The following is an 18,011-nucleotide window of genomic DNA, read 5'->3' on the forward strand; positions in this document are numbered from 1 at the left end:
CCCCCCCCCCCCCCCCCCCGTCGCCCTCGGGAAAGGGGACGCGTGAGGGACTCGCCTGCGTCTCCCCCGGCCTGCAGCAGCTCCATCCGCTCCTGCAGCTGCCGGACGTGCGCCTCCAGGTCTCGGTTCCGGGCCTCGGCCTCACGGAGCTGACTGCGGGCAGGAAAAGACCGTGAGCCCTCCCGGACCGGAGCCAGACCGGCTGCTGGCTGTAGAGACCGACCCGGCGCCCCGACCCCGACCTGGCAAAGTTCTGGTTAGCTGTGCGGATGGCCTCCATCTCCCGGCTCAGGCTCTGCCGTGTAAGCACCTCCTCCTCCAGGGCCTCCTGGAGCTCCCGCAGCGTCACCTGGGCCTCCTGGGCCTCCGCCGAGGCCGGAGTGGCCTCCGGAACCGCCGCTTCAGCCTGCGGGGCCGGACCGCGGTTAGGGCTGCCGTGGCTCCCGCAGCACCCAAGACCCGAGCACAGGCTCTAGGCGCCCTGCCTTGTCCTCTAGATCTCTGGGAATCCTCACAGCTCCTGCGGTGACCCGGGTCTCCTTGCCTCACTAACCCCAGCCCTGCCCTGGTCTCCGGCCTTTGGTCTGGGCCCTTCCCACCCACCGTCCACACACACGGAAACCAAAGAGCTGTTCCTAAAACTCTGACCCAACTTGACCACGTCCCTCTCCTCCTCCCCAGCCCCTCAGCGCCCTCAGGGGAAGGCCTGCCTCCCCAAAACGCCCTGTTTGGTTTGTTTCCCATTGGCCTCAGTCTTCCATCCCCTCATTCTGGAACGAGTCAGCCTTACCACCTTCCTTCCCTGATCGAGAGTAAACCTTTGCCTTGAAGTTCCGTCTGCTGCCCAGTGGGTACCTTTCTTCCCATGGGTGGTCCTCCTCCTTCTCTTCCAGGTCGCCCCTCCCCAGAGCCCCCCTGCTCCCACACACAATGGCCTGTTTTAATTTCTTCACAGGGATCATTTCTGACTGAAGTAACTTTGTCTCTACTTTGTTTTCTGTCACTTTCTGTCAGGTGAGCTCCTGGAGGGCTTGGCACTCCACACCACACAAGAGCCCCGGAGCCCTTGCCCTTCTCTCCCCTTCGTCCCTGACTGGCCTTCTCCTTCAAAGACTCACTGTTTGCTCCAGTGGGGGCGGCGGGGGCACGGGGGGCCCCGGGCTGGGTGCTCGCACAGGTGGCTCAGGCAGTGGCTCGGCCTCCAGTTCCATGGCTGTGGGGCCTGGGGGCTCCTCGTCCCTGGGGAGATGAACAGGGCAAGGGGAGGGGGAGCTGGCCCCCCTCGAGAGGTTGCCCAGCCCCTGGGTTTAGAGCCAGGACTCCCTCTTCTGTGGCCAGGGGAGAGCCAGACCCTGAAGACCCCCTAGTGTGAGGAGGGGGAGGGGCAGAGAGAAGGGAACAAATTGCCAGGTTGGTGGGACAGGTCCCCTTCTTGGGAGTAAAGGCCTCCCCTTCCCATGGCCTCAGGCCCCTGGGAGCGCCTCTCTGCACTTTCTGGCAGATCCGGGGGTCCAGACACCCATGCTCTGGGCTCTGCTCATCTCCTCCCTCTCCATGTGACCTTTGCAGACCTCTCTCCTTAGGACATCAGGACAGTGAGGGGGACCCGACCCAACTCTAGCCACCTCCAAAGATACGGTCTTTAGACTGGCTGTGGGATCGCAGGACTGTGATTCTGGTCGTCAGCGCCCTGCCCCCACCGTCCCCAGCAGCGGGGAAGGGGTCACACCCTCCCCGGGAATATGAAATCGCAATAAAAGTGTATGTCCCCTCCAGCCCAACACGCCCTCTCGTGGAAACAGGTTTCAAGGGCCTGATGAGCCTGGGTGCACGGAGACCAAGCCGCCGCTGTTCATCGCGCTCAGGCTGTGACGGAGATGGGTTAACTGAGTCCCCACGGGGAGAATACTGCGCAAGGGCTCGTGCTGGTGTTCATTCACGGTAACAAATGGCATCTGTGGGGCACCTGGGGGGGCTCAGCCGGTGAAGTGTCTGCCTTCGGCTCAGGTTATGATCCCAGGGTCCTGGGATCCAGCCCCACATGGGGCTCCCTGCTCAGTGGGGAGTCTGCTTCTCCCTCTCCCTCTGCTCCTCCCCTGCTTGTGCTCGCACTTTCTCGAATAAATAAAGAAAATCTTTTTAAAAATTAAAAAAAAAAAAGGAAGTGGCATTTTCGATACATTGTCCAGTAACAAAACAGAGTAGAACACGGCATTTTCTCACAGTTGTCAAGTATGTGTGTGCGCATATGTGAGCCAGGGACCGTCCCTGATGGTGGGCTTCCTTTTCCTTGCCCGTATTTTCTAATTTACTTGTGACAAGCAAGGTACTGTTTGTATAGTTAATGTTTTTAAAAGGCTTTATGGGGACGCCTGGGTGGCTCAGTCAATTAAGTGTCTGCCTTGGGCTCAGGTCATGATCCTGGGGTCGTGGAATCAAGTCCCGCATCCGGTTCCCTGCTCAGTTGGGAGCCTGCTTCTCCCTCTGCCAGCTGCTTCCCCTGCTTGTGCTCGCTCTCTGCTCTCTACTCTCCCTGACATATAAATAAATAAAATCTTAAAAAAAAAAAAAGGCTTTATGGTTATATGAGTGATTCAACGAGTTTGTATTCTTTTAAGATTGCTTTAGAAATTCTGGGGCGCCTGGGTGGCACAGCGGTTAATCGTCTGCCTTCGGCTCAGGGCGTGATCCCCGCATTACGGGATCGAGTCCCACATCAGGCTCTTCCGCTATGAGCCTGCTTCTTCCTCTCCCACTCCCCCTGCTTGTGTTTCCTCTCTCGCTGGCTGTCTTTCTCTGTCGAATAAATAAAATCTTTAAAAAAAAAAAAAAGATTGCTTTAGAAATTCTAAACTTATTTTCTAAGATTCTGAGGTCCCATGACTGTACTAGAAATCTGAAAGTTGAAGGTTGGAAGATTCTGGAAGGCTGGGTCTGTGGCTCTGACGTTTTACAACTGAATCTAAAATTTCACAGTCTTATGGTCTGAGATTTTAAGGTCCTACCTCTCTGGATTCCTAATAGTCCTTAGTCCCAAGGCAGTAAAGTTCCAAGATTGATCCTGCAATCCTACTGGCTGCCCCTGGGCAGCCCCCCGGGGCCTCTGGAGGCTGGCACCCCCGGCCCACTCCTCACAGGCTGCTCAGGGGCAGTGCCTACCTGAGGGCCATGCAGGAGTAGGAGTAGCCCACAAACGGCAGGTGGACCCCCAGTGGCATGCCTTCCTGCATGTCCGACAGCGTCTCCTATACAAGAGAAACACGGATGTGGGGTGACCTGTGCTTGTCCGGGCTGGTCCCTCGCCCCTCCCAGTCTGGGCTTAAACACCCGCTCGCACTATCTTAAGTGGCCCCTCCCTCATTTTCAAATTTCATTGTATTCCGCGGCTTCCCTCAGGCACTCCCCACACTGTAATTAGATACTTCTCCAGGCTGTAAGTGAATGAGGGCCGGGACCAGCGCTGGCTTGGTCCCTGTGTGTCCCCACAGGACCTGGCACAAGGGCACCCAGGCTGAACATGCACTCGGGATAGCTTGTGTCACAGTTGAGAGAGAGATGGCCTAAGAGAGATTCCTCCGCACCACGGTGGTTTCCTGCCTTTCACTTCTCATCCCTCCAGGTCTCAGCTCAAATAGCGCCTCCTTCCGGAAGCCCTCCAAGACTTTCCATGCTGGGTCAGGAGCCCCACTCCCTGCCCTTCCCCATCTCAGCCCTACACCCCCCCCAACTCTCTGGGGCGTCGTTGTGTGGGGACCAGTCTATGTTCCCCACTGGATTGCGAATCCAGGTCACTGCTGGGTTCCCAGCACTGGGTGGGCACAGAGCAGGTGTTCTGGGAGACGACTGATTTCAAGACCTCAGGAGATGCGTACTATTCTAAGCCCAACTTCATGGGTGAAGGATTGGGGTGGGGGGGAATACCCTGTGCCCAGCAGGGGTCGCAGGTACCTACCCCGCCCCCGCTCACCATGGCAGTGAGCCCGTCTTCCACCACATCGAAGTTGCACGTGTCAGTGGCACCCTCAAAATCCGGCGTAAAAGGGGGCACGCTGTCTCGGAGACCGTCCCAGTCAAGGCCAAAGAAAAAAGGATGATTCTGGAAATCACCTGCTCCGTCCCGGCCCAGACGCGTCTCAGGGGGACACAGCAGCTGCTGGATGAGGTCTCGAGCCTCCTCAGGGACCCCCGCATCGGCCAGCGGTAGAGACAGGTGCTCCTGCACGAGGGGGAGGGAAGGCGGGGGACGTTAGCGTGGCAGTATGCGTGGAGGGAGCTCAGGGGTTCCTGCGGCCGTGCTCACCTTGTAGTGCACGATCTTGCCGTAGGTCTCAGCCGTGGAGTCGGCGTAGAAGGGCGTCTGCCCGTAGAACATTTCATAGGCGAACACTCCCAGCGCCCACCAGTCACACTCGGGCCCATAGCTGCCCAGCCCGGGCCCGCCGCCCACGGCCTGCAGGATCTCGGGGGACAAGTAGTCCGGGGTGCCCACAGCCACCAGCGACCGCACCTGAGCCAAAAGATGCAGAGCTGGGCTCGGCCCCGCCCCTCCGAGCTCTGGCCCCGCCTCCTCCCAACCACGCCCCGAGTGCTTAGTCCCTCCCCTTGCCTGTTCTAACCCCGAGCCGCTCACACACTTAGGTATGCCTGCCTGCCTTCTCTTTTCCCCTCCAAATCCGGTCGCGACCCCACCCTAACTCTACCTGTGAGCCTCAGCCCTGCCCCCCACACTCTGGACTTCCGGTCCCCCCACCTGACCCCACTCCTCTTTGGTGGCCTGAGATGCCCGAAGCGGCGCACCGCACGGCTCACCGTTCCGTCCGCCCGCAGCTTCAGGCAGGAGCCAAAGTCGGCCAAACGTATGTGGCCGCAGCGGTCCAGAAGGATGTTGTCGGGTTTGATGTCCCTGCGCAAACAGAAGGTGGGTGGGGGGTGATAAGTGAGCCTCCCTCCATCCATCTCACCAGGCTCTACCCCTCCAGGCAGCACGGCCCCGGGGCCCCACCCTCTTAGGGACCATGCTCTCCAATTGCGGCCCCCTCTTAGGGGATTCTGCAATTCTGAACCCCCTCCTCTGGCCCTGTCCCCAGTGGTTCCAACCAATGAGGTCCCTCTCCAGGCCCCGCCCCCTCAGGGCTCCAACCTTGGCGGCACCCTGCCCCCTGCCCGGGGGCAACTTTTGCTTTCCCTCTCTGGGCCCCGCCCTCAGCCCCCGCCCCTCAGCCCCTGCTGCGCCCACCTGTGTACATAGCCCAGCCGGTGCACTGAGTCTATGGCCATGACAATCTCGGCCAGATAGAAGCGCGCCATTTCGGCCGGGATCCGCTCCCCAAACTTGCTCAGCAGCGTTAGCAGGTCCCCGCCCACGTAGTACTCCATGACCAGGTACTGGCAGGGGGCGTGTCATGGGGGGGGTCAGTCGCACCCCTCGGCGCTGACCGCTGATAGCCCGGGACAAAGACTCCCGCAGATGCCCCATCCCTCGGCAGAGACCCCGTGGCCCCAGCCCCAAGAGAGCCCAAGAGATCTCCCAGGCCACACCAGAGCCACTCCCCTCCCCCAAAACCGAATTGTCCCAGGATATCACTGGACAGAGAAGGGGAAAAGAGAGCCCAGAGAGCTCCCAGTGCCCAAAGTACAGAGCCTAAATACCCTGCCCAGGGGCCCCCACATAGATCGTAGAGAGCTACCCCAGTCCAGGTAAGAGATCCCCCACCCCCACCCCGACGGTGGCATCTTTACAGGGTCCTCTAGAATCAGCCCGGGAAAAGAGCGGTAAGGGACATCTCCCATCCCGGGACAGGAAGACCAATTCCTACCACACCCGAGACACCGCTGCCATTTCGAGGCAGCTCCCCAAGTCTAGAACTTCTCCCTGACCCCGCGCCTCGTTCACTGACAGCCTCGGGGTCGGGGTCCATCTCCCCATGCCCCCCGGGTCTGGGGCTCACCAAGTAGTTCTCATCCTGGAAGGCGAAGTGCAGCTCCGTGATCCAGCGCCGGTCCCCGTTCACCAACACATCCCTCTCTTCGCGGAAGCACGACACCTGCGGACACCCAGAGGCACTAAAGCGGACAGGAGCCGGAGCAGGGGTGGGTAATCCTAGCGCCCTGCACGTCCGGCCGCGGCCCTCACCTCGCCTCTCTTCAGCATGTCCCATTTATTCATGATCTTCATGGCATACACCTGGCCCGTCTGCTTCATCTTCACCACCGCTACCTAAAGGCCGAAACACAGTGACTGGGGGCCGAGGTGGCGGGGGAAACACGCTGGCCCGCCCAGATTGGACTCCGCCCCTAGCACCACCTCCTCGTGGCTCCGCCCCACGATTAACGCCACACCCAGCGACCTCAAGCCCCGCCCCCGCCCGGCTGGTGCAGGCTTTCTCAACTCAGTCATTCATCAATTTCTAAGGTCCCGCCCCAAACCCCTGGGTCCCGCCCACCGCACGAAAAGTCCCGTCCCCTGCTCCGCCAAGCTGCAGCCGCTGCTCAAGGCTCACCTCGCTGAACGCCCCGCGTCCGATCACCTTCAGAATCTCGAAGTCACCCCTCTGCAGTCGGGCCTCCTTAAGCCTCGCCGCGATGGGCTCCACTGGGGGGGGGGCAGGGGGAGGTGAGAACCGAGGGTAACTGGGATTGAAACTGGAGACAGGAGGAAGTCCCACCCTCTGCCCCTCAGTCTTCCCCCTCTCTGTCCCTCGGTCCTCTGTCCCCTGTTCTTTCCTCTCTCTGTCTCTCTCCTAGGACTGTCAGCCTTCCAAGGGCTTCCCTACAAAAACACTGTGTGAAGTTTTGGGGACCCCAAATGCCCTCCTACAGAAAAAAGGTGGGATGCCTGAGGAACCCCTTTTTGGGAAGTGTATTGGGCCAGAGGGGCTCTAGTGGGTGCCGGTGGAGAGGGCGGGCTCTGGGGAAGGGAAGCTCTGAAGAACAGAAGGAGAAGAGGTGAGGCCCAGTCCTTAGGGTCCCCTGAGCTTCAGGACCCACCCCTACTCCAGCTTGGAGTGGGAGTGCCTGCCAGGCCCACCCCACTGGTTCTCAGTCTGTCCCAGAGCCTGTCCTGGAACATTCAGTTTAGCCCAGCACCTGCAGGCCTAGATGCTGGTGGCTGTGGACCACACTTTGGGAAACACTGGATTTGGGGATGGGGCCCCGAGAAGGAACAGGAGAGGAAGACAAAGCCAGCATGGACCCAAATTCCAGGCTCTGGTGTATTTGCTCTGTCCTCAGCTCCAGGAAGAGGGTTTCTTTCGTTACCCCTCATTTACGGGAGGGGAAATCATGGCTCAGATGGGTGAAGAGGTTGGCCCGAGGTCCTACAGCTAGGAAAGTTAAAGCAGGGAGGTAGGGAGGGGAGGAGCCGGTGGAGGGGAGACAGGGGCACCGGGAGAGGGAAGTGGAGGACTCTGGGGACTTGGGAGGCAGGACAGAGCGAGGGATGGGTTCAAGTGAGAGTAAGGGGAGATAGAGTGGGCTATGGCAGGGAGAGACGGGCCCCCACAAGGTTCGGGGAGAGCGGGCCGGCAGGGAAGAACCAGCCAGGGCCCAGGACGGGGGAGGGAGGAGAGAGCCAAGACGTTTAGCCCTTTTAAGGCAACAGGAACCCGGGCCCCCTCCCCCGCCCCGGGCAGCCTGGCAGGGGAGGGGCCGCAGGGTGCTGCTCAGGCCACAAAAGGAGTGCTCCTTACAGGAGAGCCGGACCCCTGCCCCCAGCTCAGGGCTCAGTTTACCCTGCTAGCTCAATTTCCCCGCTCTGCAAAATCGGGGCTGAGAGAGTTACTAAGGGCTGGGAGAGGTGGGGAGAAAGTTCTTCCAGGGGCTGAGTGGCCTGGCCTTTGGTCTCCACCTTCCTATCTGCGAAATGGGAGGGTCAGGAGCGGGGCCTGGTGTAAGAAAGAGATGAACACAACAAATGAGGGAGCGGCGCGCAGGGACAGAGTGGCAGGCTGTCAGAGTGACAGAAAACCAAGGGAGCCTGAGTCCTGGGGTGGAGGAGGGGCGGAGGCAGACAAGGCCGGAGACTGAGGTGGAAGCATCTTCCCTCCAGACCTGTCTCCAGGGACAGACCTGGCCAAAAGGGACTTTGTGGGAGAGCCAGAAGGTCAGAAGTCATGGGAACGAGGGACCTGGGGAGCTGGAGGGGAGTCAAGGCTGCCCCATGCAGACTAGATGGACCAGGGCTGGGGGGAGAGGGCAGCCAGACCCTAGAAAGTGGGCACACCCAGAAGAACCCTAAAGTGTTCCTCCTCCATCCAGGGGGTGGGGGTGCCGGGTGGCGCCTGTCTGCAGAGCTGGTTCTCCCCCAGGGCCTGAGTCACCGCACCCTCCCAGTGCCTGGGCACCTGTTGGAGCAGCTGGAGAGGCTGGCGCCGAACACCTGCCCATTGGCCGCGCCCCTGGCAGCTGCCCCATGCTGTCCCTTCCGCCTGCCCCTGTGCTCTGGGAGACCAGGGTGGAGAGCCATGGGGCCCATTTTGGTGGTTGGGGGGGTCCTAGGATAGGGGGCTCCAAGCATGTCCCTAGGCTTAGAGGGGGTAGAGAAGGACCACAGGAGGCTGTGCCCAGTGCAGCCTACCATGGCTCCTGGGTCACCGTTCTGAGTCATGGCTGCCTTAGCCTCTGCTGACCCCAGCCTGCCCTGCCAGGGTGCCACAGGGATAGGGGCATGTCACCCTAGGACCCAGGACCAAGTCCCGGGCTCCTGAGTGGGAGGCTCTCCCACGTCCATCTTGCCCCCAACTATCAGCCACTGTGCCCAGCCCCATCTCCTGCCTCTGCTCCGACCCCCCTCCCCCCGCCACCTGGGGCACCCATGCAGGCAGGCACTCACCCCACTGCAAGAAGTCGGCCACATACTTGTCCTGGGCCAGGTCGGAGGCACCCAGCTCCTGGTGGACGCCCAGGAGAAGGTCGAGCAGGGGCTCCAGCCCCAGGAAGCCAGGGTCCAGCACCAGCTGCTGGAGCCGTCTCAGCCGCACCTCGGCTGACATGTTGGGCAGGCAGCACCATGGCCCCCTCCCCGGGCCAGGGGCTCGGGGTCCTCCCGTCACGGGGCCTGGCAGCCCCTGTCCAGGCCTCGGGGCTCTGGCTGCATGTCTGCCTGTCCCTGGCTGTCCCCTGGGCCTCTCTGGCCACTTCTCTCTGCTGCTGAGGCCTCCTCCCCTTCTCCCCACCCCTCGGTTCGGCCCCCTCCCGCCTCCCAGCCTTAACCCCTCGCGAGCCAGGCCCCCCGACTCCCTCCTTCCAGGGCCCCTCAGAATGCGTCAGTGTGAGATGGGGGGTGGAGAATTTCAACTCTCGCACTATGCCTGCCCCCCAAAAAAGGCGGAGCACAGAGGAAGCTACAGGTGTGGCAGATGCCAAAGATGAGCCCTCCCATTCTGAGGGGGCCAATTGAGGTTCAGAATGATCGGGTAACACCCCTCTCAAGCCCTGGAATCGGGGTGGGGGAGAAAGGGGTGAGGCCTGGGAAGGGGGGGCAGGAGGCCAGGGCAGCTTCGCGGGTGACTCAGCCACGGATTCAGACTTTGGGACGGTTTAAATTTAGCCCTCAGGCCCTCTGCTTTACACGGACTTTTTTTTGGCAGGAGGTGGGGAAGGGGTGGTGAGAGAATTGGGAAGGGAGGCCCTCAGGAGCCAGGACCAGGGGTGACCCACTGGCCAAAGCCTGGGGAAGGCAAAGGAGCCCCCAAAATAGCTCCTTGGACCCTGGCCGCACAGCCACATTCCTGCCCAGGCTAGGATTAGAAACAGAAACATTTCGGGGGGTGGAGGGCAGAGCGGGAAGACACCCCTCCCTGCAGCTCCGGAGAGCCAGCCAGGAGGGATTTTCGTTGTTCTCGGCAGGGGTGGACAGTGCTCCGGAGGAAACCATGGTCTCCAGCTGGCTCTGGCCGCCTGCGCCACATGAGCCAGGAGGCCGGAGGCAGCAGGAGGCCAAGACTTCAGCACACTCTGGGCACCTCAGGAGCTACCTGGGGGACCCATCTGGGCAGGCCCCCCATATCTGACCTGGACAGTTCGGGCACTTTCAAACTGTGAAGGGGGCCCTGGCGGCACTTTTCCTCCAGAGTTTGGGGGCCAGGGCAACGTTCTGTGTCCCAAGGGCCGTGCTCAGGGCTGGAGGGCTGGCAGGCGGGGGACCCACCAGCGGTGCGCCCTGAGTCAGTCCCTCCTCCGGCCTTCAGCTCTTCCTGCTACGAGAAGGGAGCAGGGAGGGGACTGGGTCGGGAGAGGCAGGGCCTAACTCTTCCTTTGGTGGAAGTCGCTGGATTCTAGGACTGTAGCGAAGTGCACACACACTCCCTCCACACCTCCCGGAAGGGAACAGAGACACTGTGAAAACAGGGAACTTTAGTATAAATAAGAGGTCCTGGGGGACAGGGAGGGCCCCGAGGGGCTTCCATAATTTAACACTCTTCAAAAGCACAAACAACAGCGAGGGCAGGGTGGGGGGCCAGGGGAGGGGTGGGCCACCCCGGCCCTGACCCCAGGATGAGGGGCACACTGCAGAGCTTGTGGGTGGGGGGTTTCTCCCCCAGGAGTGACCAGTCACATGCTGGGGACAGGGATGAGGCGAACACTGATGTTTCAGAGGAAGGGGTCATTGTACTTGGCAGTGGGTGGGGACAAGGCTGAGGCCGCACGGGCCACTACATCCCCCCGTGTGTCTGGGCCAGTCTGGGGGACCCTCTGACCCCCAAATATGTGCAGGGCAAGGGACTGGAGCAGTCCATCCGTCATGGTTAGTCTTGTTAATACGTTGATCCATGAGGTCAGCGGGAGGGTTATGGCTAGGAGGCGGGGAACATGGAGGGGGGGACCCCGACATCCATGGCTTCACACCACTGTGCCGCTCGGGGAGTTGCCTGGTTGGGAAGAGATGCCCTGGGGAAGACGAGAGTGGAAACAGGAGGGTTAGAGACTGCCTGGGGCTCCCACCAGTCCCGTGGGGAGGGAGCCAGCCCGGAGTCCCCAGGGCTGCTGCCACCCTGGCCTTGCCCTTTGGTCCACCCCAGAGCCCCCCAGACAGAGGCCGCTGCTCTAGGTCGGGAACTCCCAGCTCTGCTAGCTTCCCTGGCCCCGCAGGCAGCACTCTCAGACAATAACCAAAGTCCTCGGGTGGTCCTGAGTAGAGAGGGTGGGGTAGTGGTGGAGAGGATGGGGGGAACTCGGGGCCCTTTCTGACTGGGGAGGTAAGGGGAAGAGAACTCAGGGACGATCCTACCTCTACCACTGACTTGCTGGGTGACCTGGGCCAACTTCCTTCCCCTGTCTGGGCCTCGGCCTCCTCGTCTGTGAACTAGGGAGATAGGGGGGTCTCTTTCAGGACTCGCCAGACTCCCCAAATCCCAACGACCCTGCCTCTGAGACTGTGTTATAAAGTTCTAAGGATTCAAGACCCTACAATTCTAAAACCGCCTTTGAGGGAACCAAGCTTGGCCCTCAGACCTAGCACCCCCGGCACACAAGCCCAAACCCCGTGGAGCTGAGCCCTCTGAGACAAGAGCTCCAAAGACAGAAGGCGCCAGGCCTGTGCTCCCCTTACTGGGATCTTCCTCACTGAGACCTTCCTGAACCCCACAGCTACCCCAGGAGGTGGACACGTCCACCCACCACCCACCTTCAAGGCTCCCTAAGAGGTGACAGAGGTCAGCAAGGAGCGGAGACTTGCCCAAGGCCGCACAGGGAGCACCCCTGGAACCCAAGCTGGGATTCCACAAGCCTGGACTCCAGCGGTGGGCTCAGATCCAGAGTCTGAGATCCAGGCCGGAAGGCAGGCCCACAGGCTCAGTGCTGCCCACAGAATCTGACCCGCATTATTAAAAGGGTTTCACAATTCACAAATCATATTTCCCATAAAAACTCAGATTTGGCTTTGAGTGACAAGTGAGAAGGCCTGGCTGTGCTGGGTCCACTGGCCACCCCTCAGATGGCTGGCCGTGGTCCTCACCACTCCCAGCTGTCTCTTCTACCCAACCCTCTCTCTGCTGCCAAGGAGCGTTCTAGAAGCCCCATACTTGCTCTGGGACGCTAAGATTTCCCTGGCTTCTCCTCATCCCACAGGGCTAAGGGCTACGACTGCGACAAACCCTCCTGCCCACGCCCGCCGCTCCCTGGGCCCTGGGTAGGCCGGCGTGGGGCCACTCACCGCCTTGCCCGGCCGGGCCCAGGTACAGATGAGGCCCTCCTGGCAGGCGGTGATGATGCAGTCCTCCAGGAAGAGGAGGACCGTGAGCCGCTCCTGGGCGATCTTCTTGCACACCAGGGGCTCGAGCAGGGGCACCTCGTGGATGCGCGGGCACAGCGCTGTGCCCAGCACCTTGGCTGGGTCCAGCCGGCTGCGGGGGACGGGGCCGCTGGGCTTGTCCCCGCCGCCACTGCCCCCGCTGCTGCCCCGGCTGATGTTGCCGAGGCTGTGGTAGCGCTTGTGCTCTTTCTCTGACCCCCGGTCCCGCCGCTCCTGCAGCGTGAGCGTGGCAAAGCGGCCGATGCTGAACGGCGTGCCCGGCTCAGTGGCGCCCGGGCCACCTGCCTTGCCACTGCCTGCCGGGTGCGGGAGGCTGTTGGAGCGGGACAGTGAGCGGGGCAGGGGGCCAGGGCCGGGCTCGCCACCCCGGGAGCCGCTGGCGGCGGGCGGCGTGGTGCCAGGCGTGCCGGGGAGGGTGCGGGTGCGGGCCAGGGGCGGGTGGGGGTAAAGCACGTCTTCGGTGAGGTCCCACAGGCAGAACTGCGTGTCCTGGCCGGCCGAGCCGAAGCGGTAGGTGATGGGGCCGGCTTTGGGCAGCGGGGAGAGGGGGGGTCCCCCGCCCGAGCCCGTGCCCCCCGTGTCGGGCTCCTCCTCCTCCTCGCCACTCCGCTCCCCGTCACCGCCGGCCGCTGCCGCCTCCTCGGCCCTCGTGGTGTAGGGGTCAAAGGCCACAGCGTTGACCCAGGACTTGTGGCCATGGCCTCGGGCCACCACACGGCCCTCGGTGAAGGACCACACGGTGACCAGGTCGTCTTCGCCACCCGTCACGACATAGCGGCCGTCGGGGCTCCAGCACACACACAGCAGGCCCCCAAAGTAGCTCTTCATGAGCCCCCGCAGGAGCATGGAGTCGAAGTGGAAGACGCGCAGGCAGCCGTCCTGGCTGACGCAGGCCAGGTGCCGGCCGTCGGGCGAGAAGGCGAACTCGTTGAGGGGCCCCTCGCCCACCGCCCACTTGGCCAGCGGGTTGCGGGGCGCCTTGCTCTTGGCGGCGTAGACGGCGAAGCCCTCGCCCTGCTTCAGCAGGCTGTACTGGGGCGGGGCCGAGGCGCACGGGTGGCTGACGTTGTACAGGTACAGGTGGCCGCTGGCGTGTGAGGCCAGGAACAGGCTCTCCGACTCAGGCAGCCACTTCAGATAGGTCACCTTGGTCTTGTCGATCAGCCGCTGCCGGGAGAGATGGCGGGGCTTGGGGAAGGCGGTCCGCTCCTGGCAGACCCCCTCCCTGACCGGGGTCCCCGAATGACCCCCAGATGTGGCCCGGACCTCCTCGGAGAGGGCCCCCCACACTGAGGGTCAGGGACGGACACCGGGCCACAGGAACGCAGAGGAAGAAGGGCGGCCTGTGAGGCAGCCACAGGGAGCTCCACGGAGGCGTGGTGTCCCGGCTTCCGCAAGGGGACAGCGCTGCCTTTCAGGGAACTCTCCCCATCTGTCTAACCCTCTCCTCTGTCTTTACCGTGGCAGGCTCCACAGAACATCAGCTCCCCCAAGGAAGGGATCCTTATCTGGGTGGTTCTCTGGTCTAACCCCAGCGCACAGACCTGTGCACACGGGAGGTGCCTGGAAACGATTTCCTGGACACACGAGCGACAGCCCCGTCCTGCCAGCTGCACATGCGCCTCTGTTCGTTTTCCCCCTCACAACTCACGTACACTCCTTCGCTCACACCCAGAACCTGCCCTCTTCCACCCACTCCCCCACCACCTCCATCAGGCACTGGCCTTACTGGCCACCAGGCCGCCACTGCCACTCAGCTGCCAGACAGATGCTGTTAAAATGTAAGCCGGCACCAGGCGCTCTAATTCTGTGAACCCCACGGCAGCCTTTCTCAAGCAGGGTTCTGGAAGGAACGGAGCCCCAAAGCCCCTCGGCACGCACTGTACACAATGAATTAACCTCTTCCCCGGGCATCTAAGTTGCTTCTCATTCTCGGAAGAATTTAGAAAAGAATCACATCGTCTCTGTGTTCTCTGGCTGAGATGAACCCTGGTCGAGAAAGGCTCTGAAAGCCAAAAGTCTTTACCACGACCCTCCAGAGGCCAGGGTCTCCCAGTTATTTCTCAGGACGCATCTCCCACCCTCCCCTCAATAACTGCTCTGGCCACACAGCCCTTCTGCATCCCGTCTCCAGGCGTTGGTCCTAGCTGTTCCCTTTACTCAGAATGCCCCCCCACTCCCGACAACGGTCTTGCCTCCTTCAGGTCTTTACTTCAATGTCACCCCCCTCAGTGAGGCCTTTCCTGACCGGCCTCCTTAATTTAAACCTCCCCACACACTCCACACCCCCCTGCCCTGCTGGAGTCTTCTCTGTGGCACTCACCACCTTCTGACATACGGCATACTTCACTTATTTGATAACCGTCTGCTCCCCGAGCTAGAAGATGGCCCCACAAAGGCAGGGCCTCCATCTGTTCTGTTCACTAAGATGTGAGATCGCCAGTGCTTAGAACAACGCCTGGCACAGACCAAATGCTCAATAAATATCTTGTGAATGGATGAGCTGCTGAATTTTTAATCCATTCACCGCTGTTACCCTCGCTCCCTTCTGCCATTCATGCATTCTGTATATTTGGAACACCTCCTCTGAACAGAGCGAAAAGCCAGAGGACAAGAGCAGCTCCCGCCCACGGATAAGGTCGTTCCTTGGCATGTCCTTTTGCGCCAAGCCTAGCCAGGACTGAGCCATCTCCACATACGATTTCGTAATGACGGTCCCGTGAGGCAGGGATGAGAAACCCATTTTGCAGAGAAGTAAAACGGAGGCTCAAGAGGGACCACCACCTCCCCAAAACCATATAGTGAGTCAATGGTGCAACAACGATTTGAATCCAGTGCCCATGGACCCAGAATTTGATGACCAAGGACTCTGGCTTCAAACAAGTCCCAACTAATGACTAGCCTCGGTTATCTTGCCTGCAACACGGGCACCACAATCCCTAACCCTTGGAGGACAGCTCAAGGAATAATGGGTTCAGCACAGGGCGAACAGCAGAGGCCCTGAGCACGGCAGGTGCAACTGTCATTATTAGCTGGTATCCCACTAGCTGCTGTCTGTGACCCCATGCCATGTATCTGTCAGTCCATCCTGTCTCTCCTGCATCCTGCCCCTCTCAGGCCTCCACTGCTCCCCAGGCAGCTGCAGTCTCATGGCAACGGTGTGGGGGTGGTTCATGGGAGGGGGAGCCATTCTAGGCCCCGGGGGCCCATAATCACCTCTTCATTGAATAGCTTGCTGGTGTCCTTCTTGATGAGATCCAGGTACTGCACCTGGCCGGCTGAGAACCCCACCAGCAGGGAGATGGTCTCTGTGGCAGCAGTGAACTGGTTGAAGTCATGGCAGGTGGGCTGGGTACCCTTATAGATCCGCTTGTCAATTGGCTTGTTGAGGTCAATGGACTTGAGCAGTGGGAAAAAAGGAGTTAATAGCTTCTACCACTGAGAGGAAGGAAGAGGGTGTTGAGGTTGGGGGAAACCACTAAAAGGAAGGAGGGTTAAATCCCTAAGGGAAGTGGGTAGGTGGATGGGTGAGTGGGCAACCACAGACAGGAAGGGGGACCCAAATCACAGACCCAGTAAAAGAAAAAACAGACAGGAAGGTGTCCCCTCTCCACCCCACATGAGACCACGGTGCCTCCCTCCAAAGTTGGACCCCCTAACTTTAGGGACACCCTTCGCCTCAGTATCAAGGCCTGGGGTCCCCACAGTCCCTGAGCTCCAATTCCTTTCCAGTCCTGTCCCACAGACACAGCAACTCCCCCTGGATCTTAGCACCTCAATATTCTAAGCTCCCCAAAATGTAGGGTCACCCAAATCCCCAGGACTCTAACACCCAACATCCCAGGATTCTCTTTACTTTGGAGTCCCTAAATCTCAGGACCCCCATCACGGTTCATGGACACATTAAACCTCACGGTCCCCCACATTTTTGGTCCTTCATCACCTCTGGGCTCTCAGGATCTCCATCACTTTTGGGGACCACCATAACCTCCAAGGGTCTCATCCCCTCTGGGATCTACATCACTCTAGAAATACCCATCACACCTGAGGATGTCCTCTTTGGGCTCTTATCACTTCCAGCTCCCCATCAGCTCAGAGATTCTCATTCCCTCCAGGACCCTCATGATCTCCCGAACCCCAGTGTTCCTTAAGACTTCATATGCCTGCAGGATCTCTATCACCTCTAAGTGCCTCACCAATTCTACAATCATCCTCACCTGCTCCCAAAGCCTCAAGATCCTCCACCCCCCACACCACCTCTGGACTTGCAACACCCCTGGGTTCTCCATCACTTTCAAGCCTACATCACCTCAGGATTCCCCATCATGGGCAGATTCCCTACCACCCAGAACCACGGAGGGTCCCATAGCATCTCAGAATCTCTCCAAAATCCCACTCCAGAACCCCCACGCATAACCTGGGGATCCTGCATGACCTCAAGATTCTCCATCACCTCTAGGATGGCTAGCACCCCAGAGGGCCTCCCAGGCTCCCACCACCTTTTAGAATTCTGCACTACCTACCTCTGGGCACCCTTTCCCCTGGGATGTCCATCACGTCGAGGATGCCTATCTCAGAACCCCACATCCATTCGGGGACCCTCCTATCACTTCTCGATCACCTCACGGGGCCCTATCCTCTCTGCCAGCACCGAGGCCACCACGATGCAGGCCGCTCACCCGTTGGCTCCCGCGGCGGCAGCAGCCCGGGTAGAAATAGAGCTCGCGGCCCAAGTTGAAGCAGACGCGGTCTCCTCCGGCACCCAGCCCCGCGGGCGTGGCGGGCGGTTCCCCGGCCCCGGCGCCGTCGGGCTCCCCGAGGCGCACGAGGCTGAGACGCACGGCGGGCAGTGCGGGCCCTGGTCCCGGGCCTGCGGGCGGCGGGGACGGCGCGGAGCCCGCGGCGCCGGGGCCAGAGGAGGAGGCAGGGCCGGGCGGGGGCTGCGGCGGCTGGGGCGGCGCCGGGGTCTGGGCGGAAGCCGGACCCGACCTGCGAGCGGCGCCATCGCCGGGGAGCAGCTTGTAGAAGCCCTCGCGGGTGCGGAACTGCGACTTGATTTCCGCGCAGTCCCCCATGGCGGCGCCGGGGCCCGAGCCGCCCTCCGCGCCGCCCGCCGCCATCTTGGGCGCCCCCCCCCCCAGCCCGGGCCCCGCCGCTGCCGGACCGCCGCCCGCCGCCGGGCCCCCTGCCGGAAGCCTCGGGCCCGCGCCGGAAGGGGTGGGGTGGTCACCCGAGCGACGCCTCTTCGATTGGCAACAGGATCGAGAGGCGGGATGAGCTCAGGCCGTCGCTCGGGTAACGGTTCTGGGGCTGGGGGCGGGGCGAAGGGTGGGCGTGGCCTTTGTGTCAAAGACCGACGTGTGGTTGGCTGCGGGGCGCGGCCCAGAGGGAGGGGGGCGGGGTCATGGAAAAGCACAAATCCCTAGCAACGGCGCCCTGGGAACCGTTTGCCTAGCAACGGAGGGACCCTCAAGAGATGGCCTGGTTCATAACCTGGCCTTCCCATCACGTCACAGATGACCCCAGTGATTCCAGTGCCTCCTTAGACTCCCAACATACACCTTCCGGACCTCCAGTGTTTCCCACTGACGTCCTAAAATACCTGTCTGGCGACAGCATCTCCAAACACTCCTCCCCACCCTTGATGATCTCCCAGCCCCCGCTGATCTCCAGTGTCTCCATAAAATTCCAAGAACTTCATCCGACCCACCACTGATTAACGTTAACCCTAAACATTTCCACATTTCCCACCAACCTCCAA

General features: G+C 61.1%; 2 protein-coding genes across 5 annotated transcripts in view; both read right to left on the bottom strand.

Moving 5' to 3' along the window:
* Nucleotides 1-9,093, bottom strand: part of DMPK (DM1 protein kinase) — a 12,145-nt gene extending 3,052 nt beyond the window's left edge. For 2 of the 3 annotated variants that reach the window (XM_040634180.1, XM_040634181.1), the window contains exons 1-12: nucleotides 8,831-9,093; nucleotides 6,501-6,592; nucleotides 6,134-6,217; nucleotides 5,949-6,044; nucleotides 5,237-5,385; nucleotides 4,810-4,903; nucleotides 4,301-4,507; nucleotides 3,968-4,216; nucleotides 3,160-3,245; nucleotides 1,119-1,239; nucleotides 243-406; nucleotides 56-153 (exon numbers count right to left, since the gene is read on the bottom strand). In XM_040634180.1, coding sequence (XP_040490114.1) covers nucleotides 56-153; nucleotides 243-406; nucleotides 1,119-1,239; nucleotides 3,160-3,245; nucleotides 3,968-4,216; nucleotides 4,301-4,507; nucleotides 4,810-4,903; nucleotides 5,237-5,385; nucleotides 5,949-6,044; nucleotides 6,134-6,217; nucleotides 6,501-6,592; nucleotides 8,831-8,990 — 1,600 coding nt within the window. In that variant the 5' untranslated portion in view covers nucleotides 8,991-9,093. Of the gene's footprint in view, nucleotides 1-55; nucleotides 154-242; nucleotides 407-1,118; nucleotides 1,240-3,159; nucleotides 3,246-3,952; nucleotides 4,217-4,300; nucleotides 4,508-4,809; nucleotides 4,904-5,236; nucleotides 5,386-5,948; nucleotides 6,045-6,133; nucleotides 6,218-6,500; nucleotides 6,593-8,830 lie in introns of all 3 variants that reach the window. The other variant, XM_040634179.1, reaches the window with a different exon arrangement.
* Nucleotides 9,094-10,338: 1,245 nt separating this feature from the next.
* DMWD (DM1 locus, WD repeat containing) lies at nucleotides 10,339-17,370 on the bottom strand. Of its 2 annotated transcripts, XM_040634182.1 has the most exons (5): nucleotides 16,930-17,370; nucleotides 15,467-15,649; nucleotides 12,152-13,417; nucleotides 11,228-11,302; nucleotides 10,339-10,887 (listed from the first exon to the last, which is right to left on the bottom strand). In XM_040634182.1, exons 1-5 carry the CDS (start codon nucleotides 17,368-17,370, stop codon nucleotides 10,840-10,842), a joined length of 2,013 nt encoding a protein of 670 aa, XP_040490116.1. In that variant the 3' UTR covers nucleotides 10,339-10,839. The 2 variants fall into 2 exon arrangements, with proteins under 2 accessions (XP_040490116.1, XP_040490117.1); XM_040634183.1 differs by lacking the exon at nucleotides 11,228-11,302.
* Between the last annotated feature and the right edge of the window lie 641 nt (nucleotides 17,371-18,011).

This window comes from Ursus maritimus, unplaced genomic scaffold (assembly GCF_017311325.1).
Source record: "Ursus maritimus isolate PB19 unplaced genomic scaffold, ASM1731132v1 scaffold_19, whole genome shotgun sequence".
Lineage (NCBI taxonomy): Eukaryota > Metazoa > Chordata > Mammalia > Carnivora > Ursidae > Ursus > Ursus maritimus.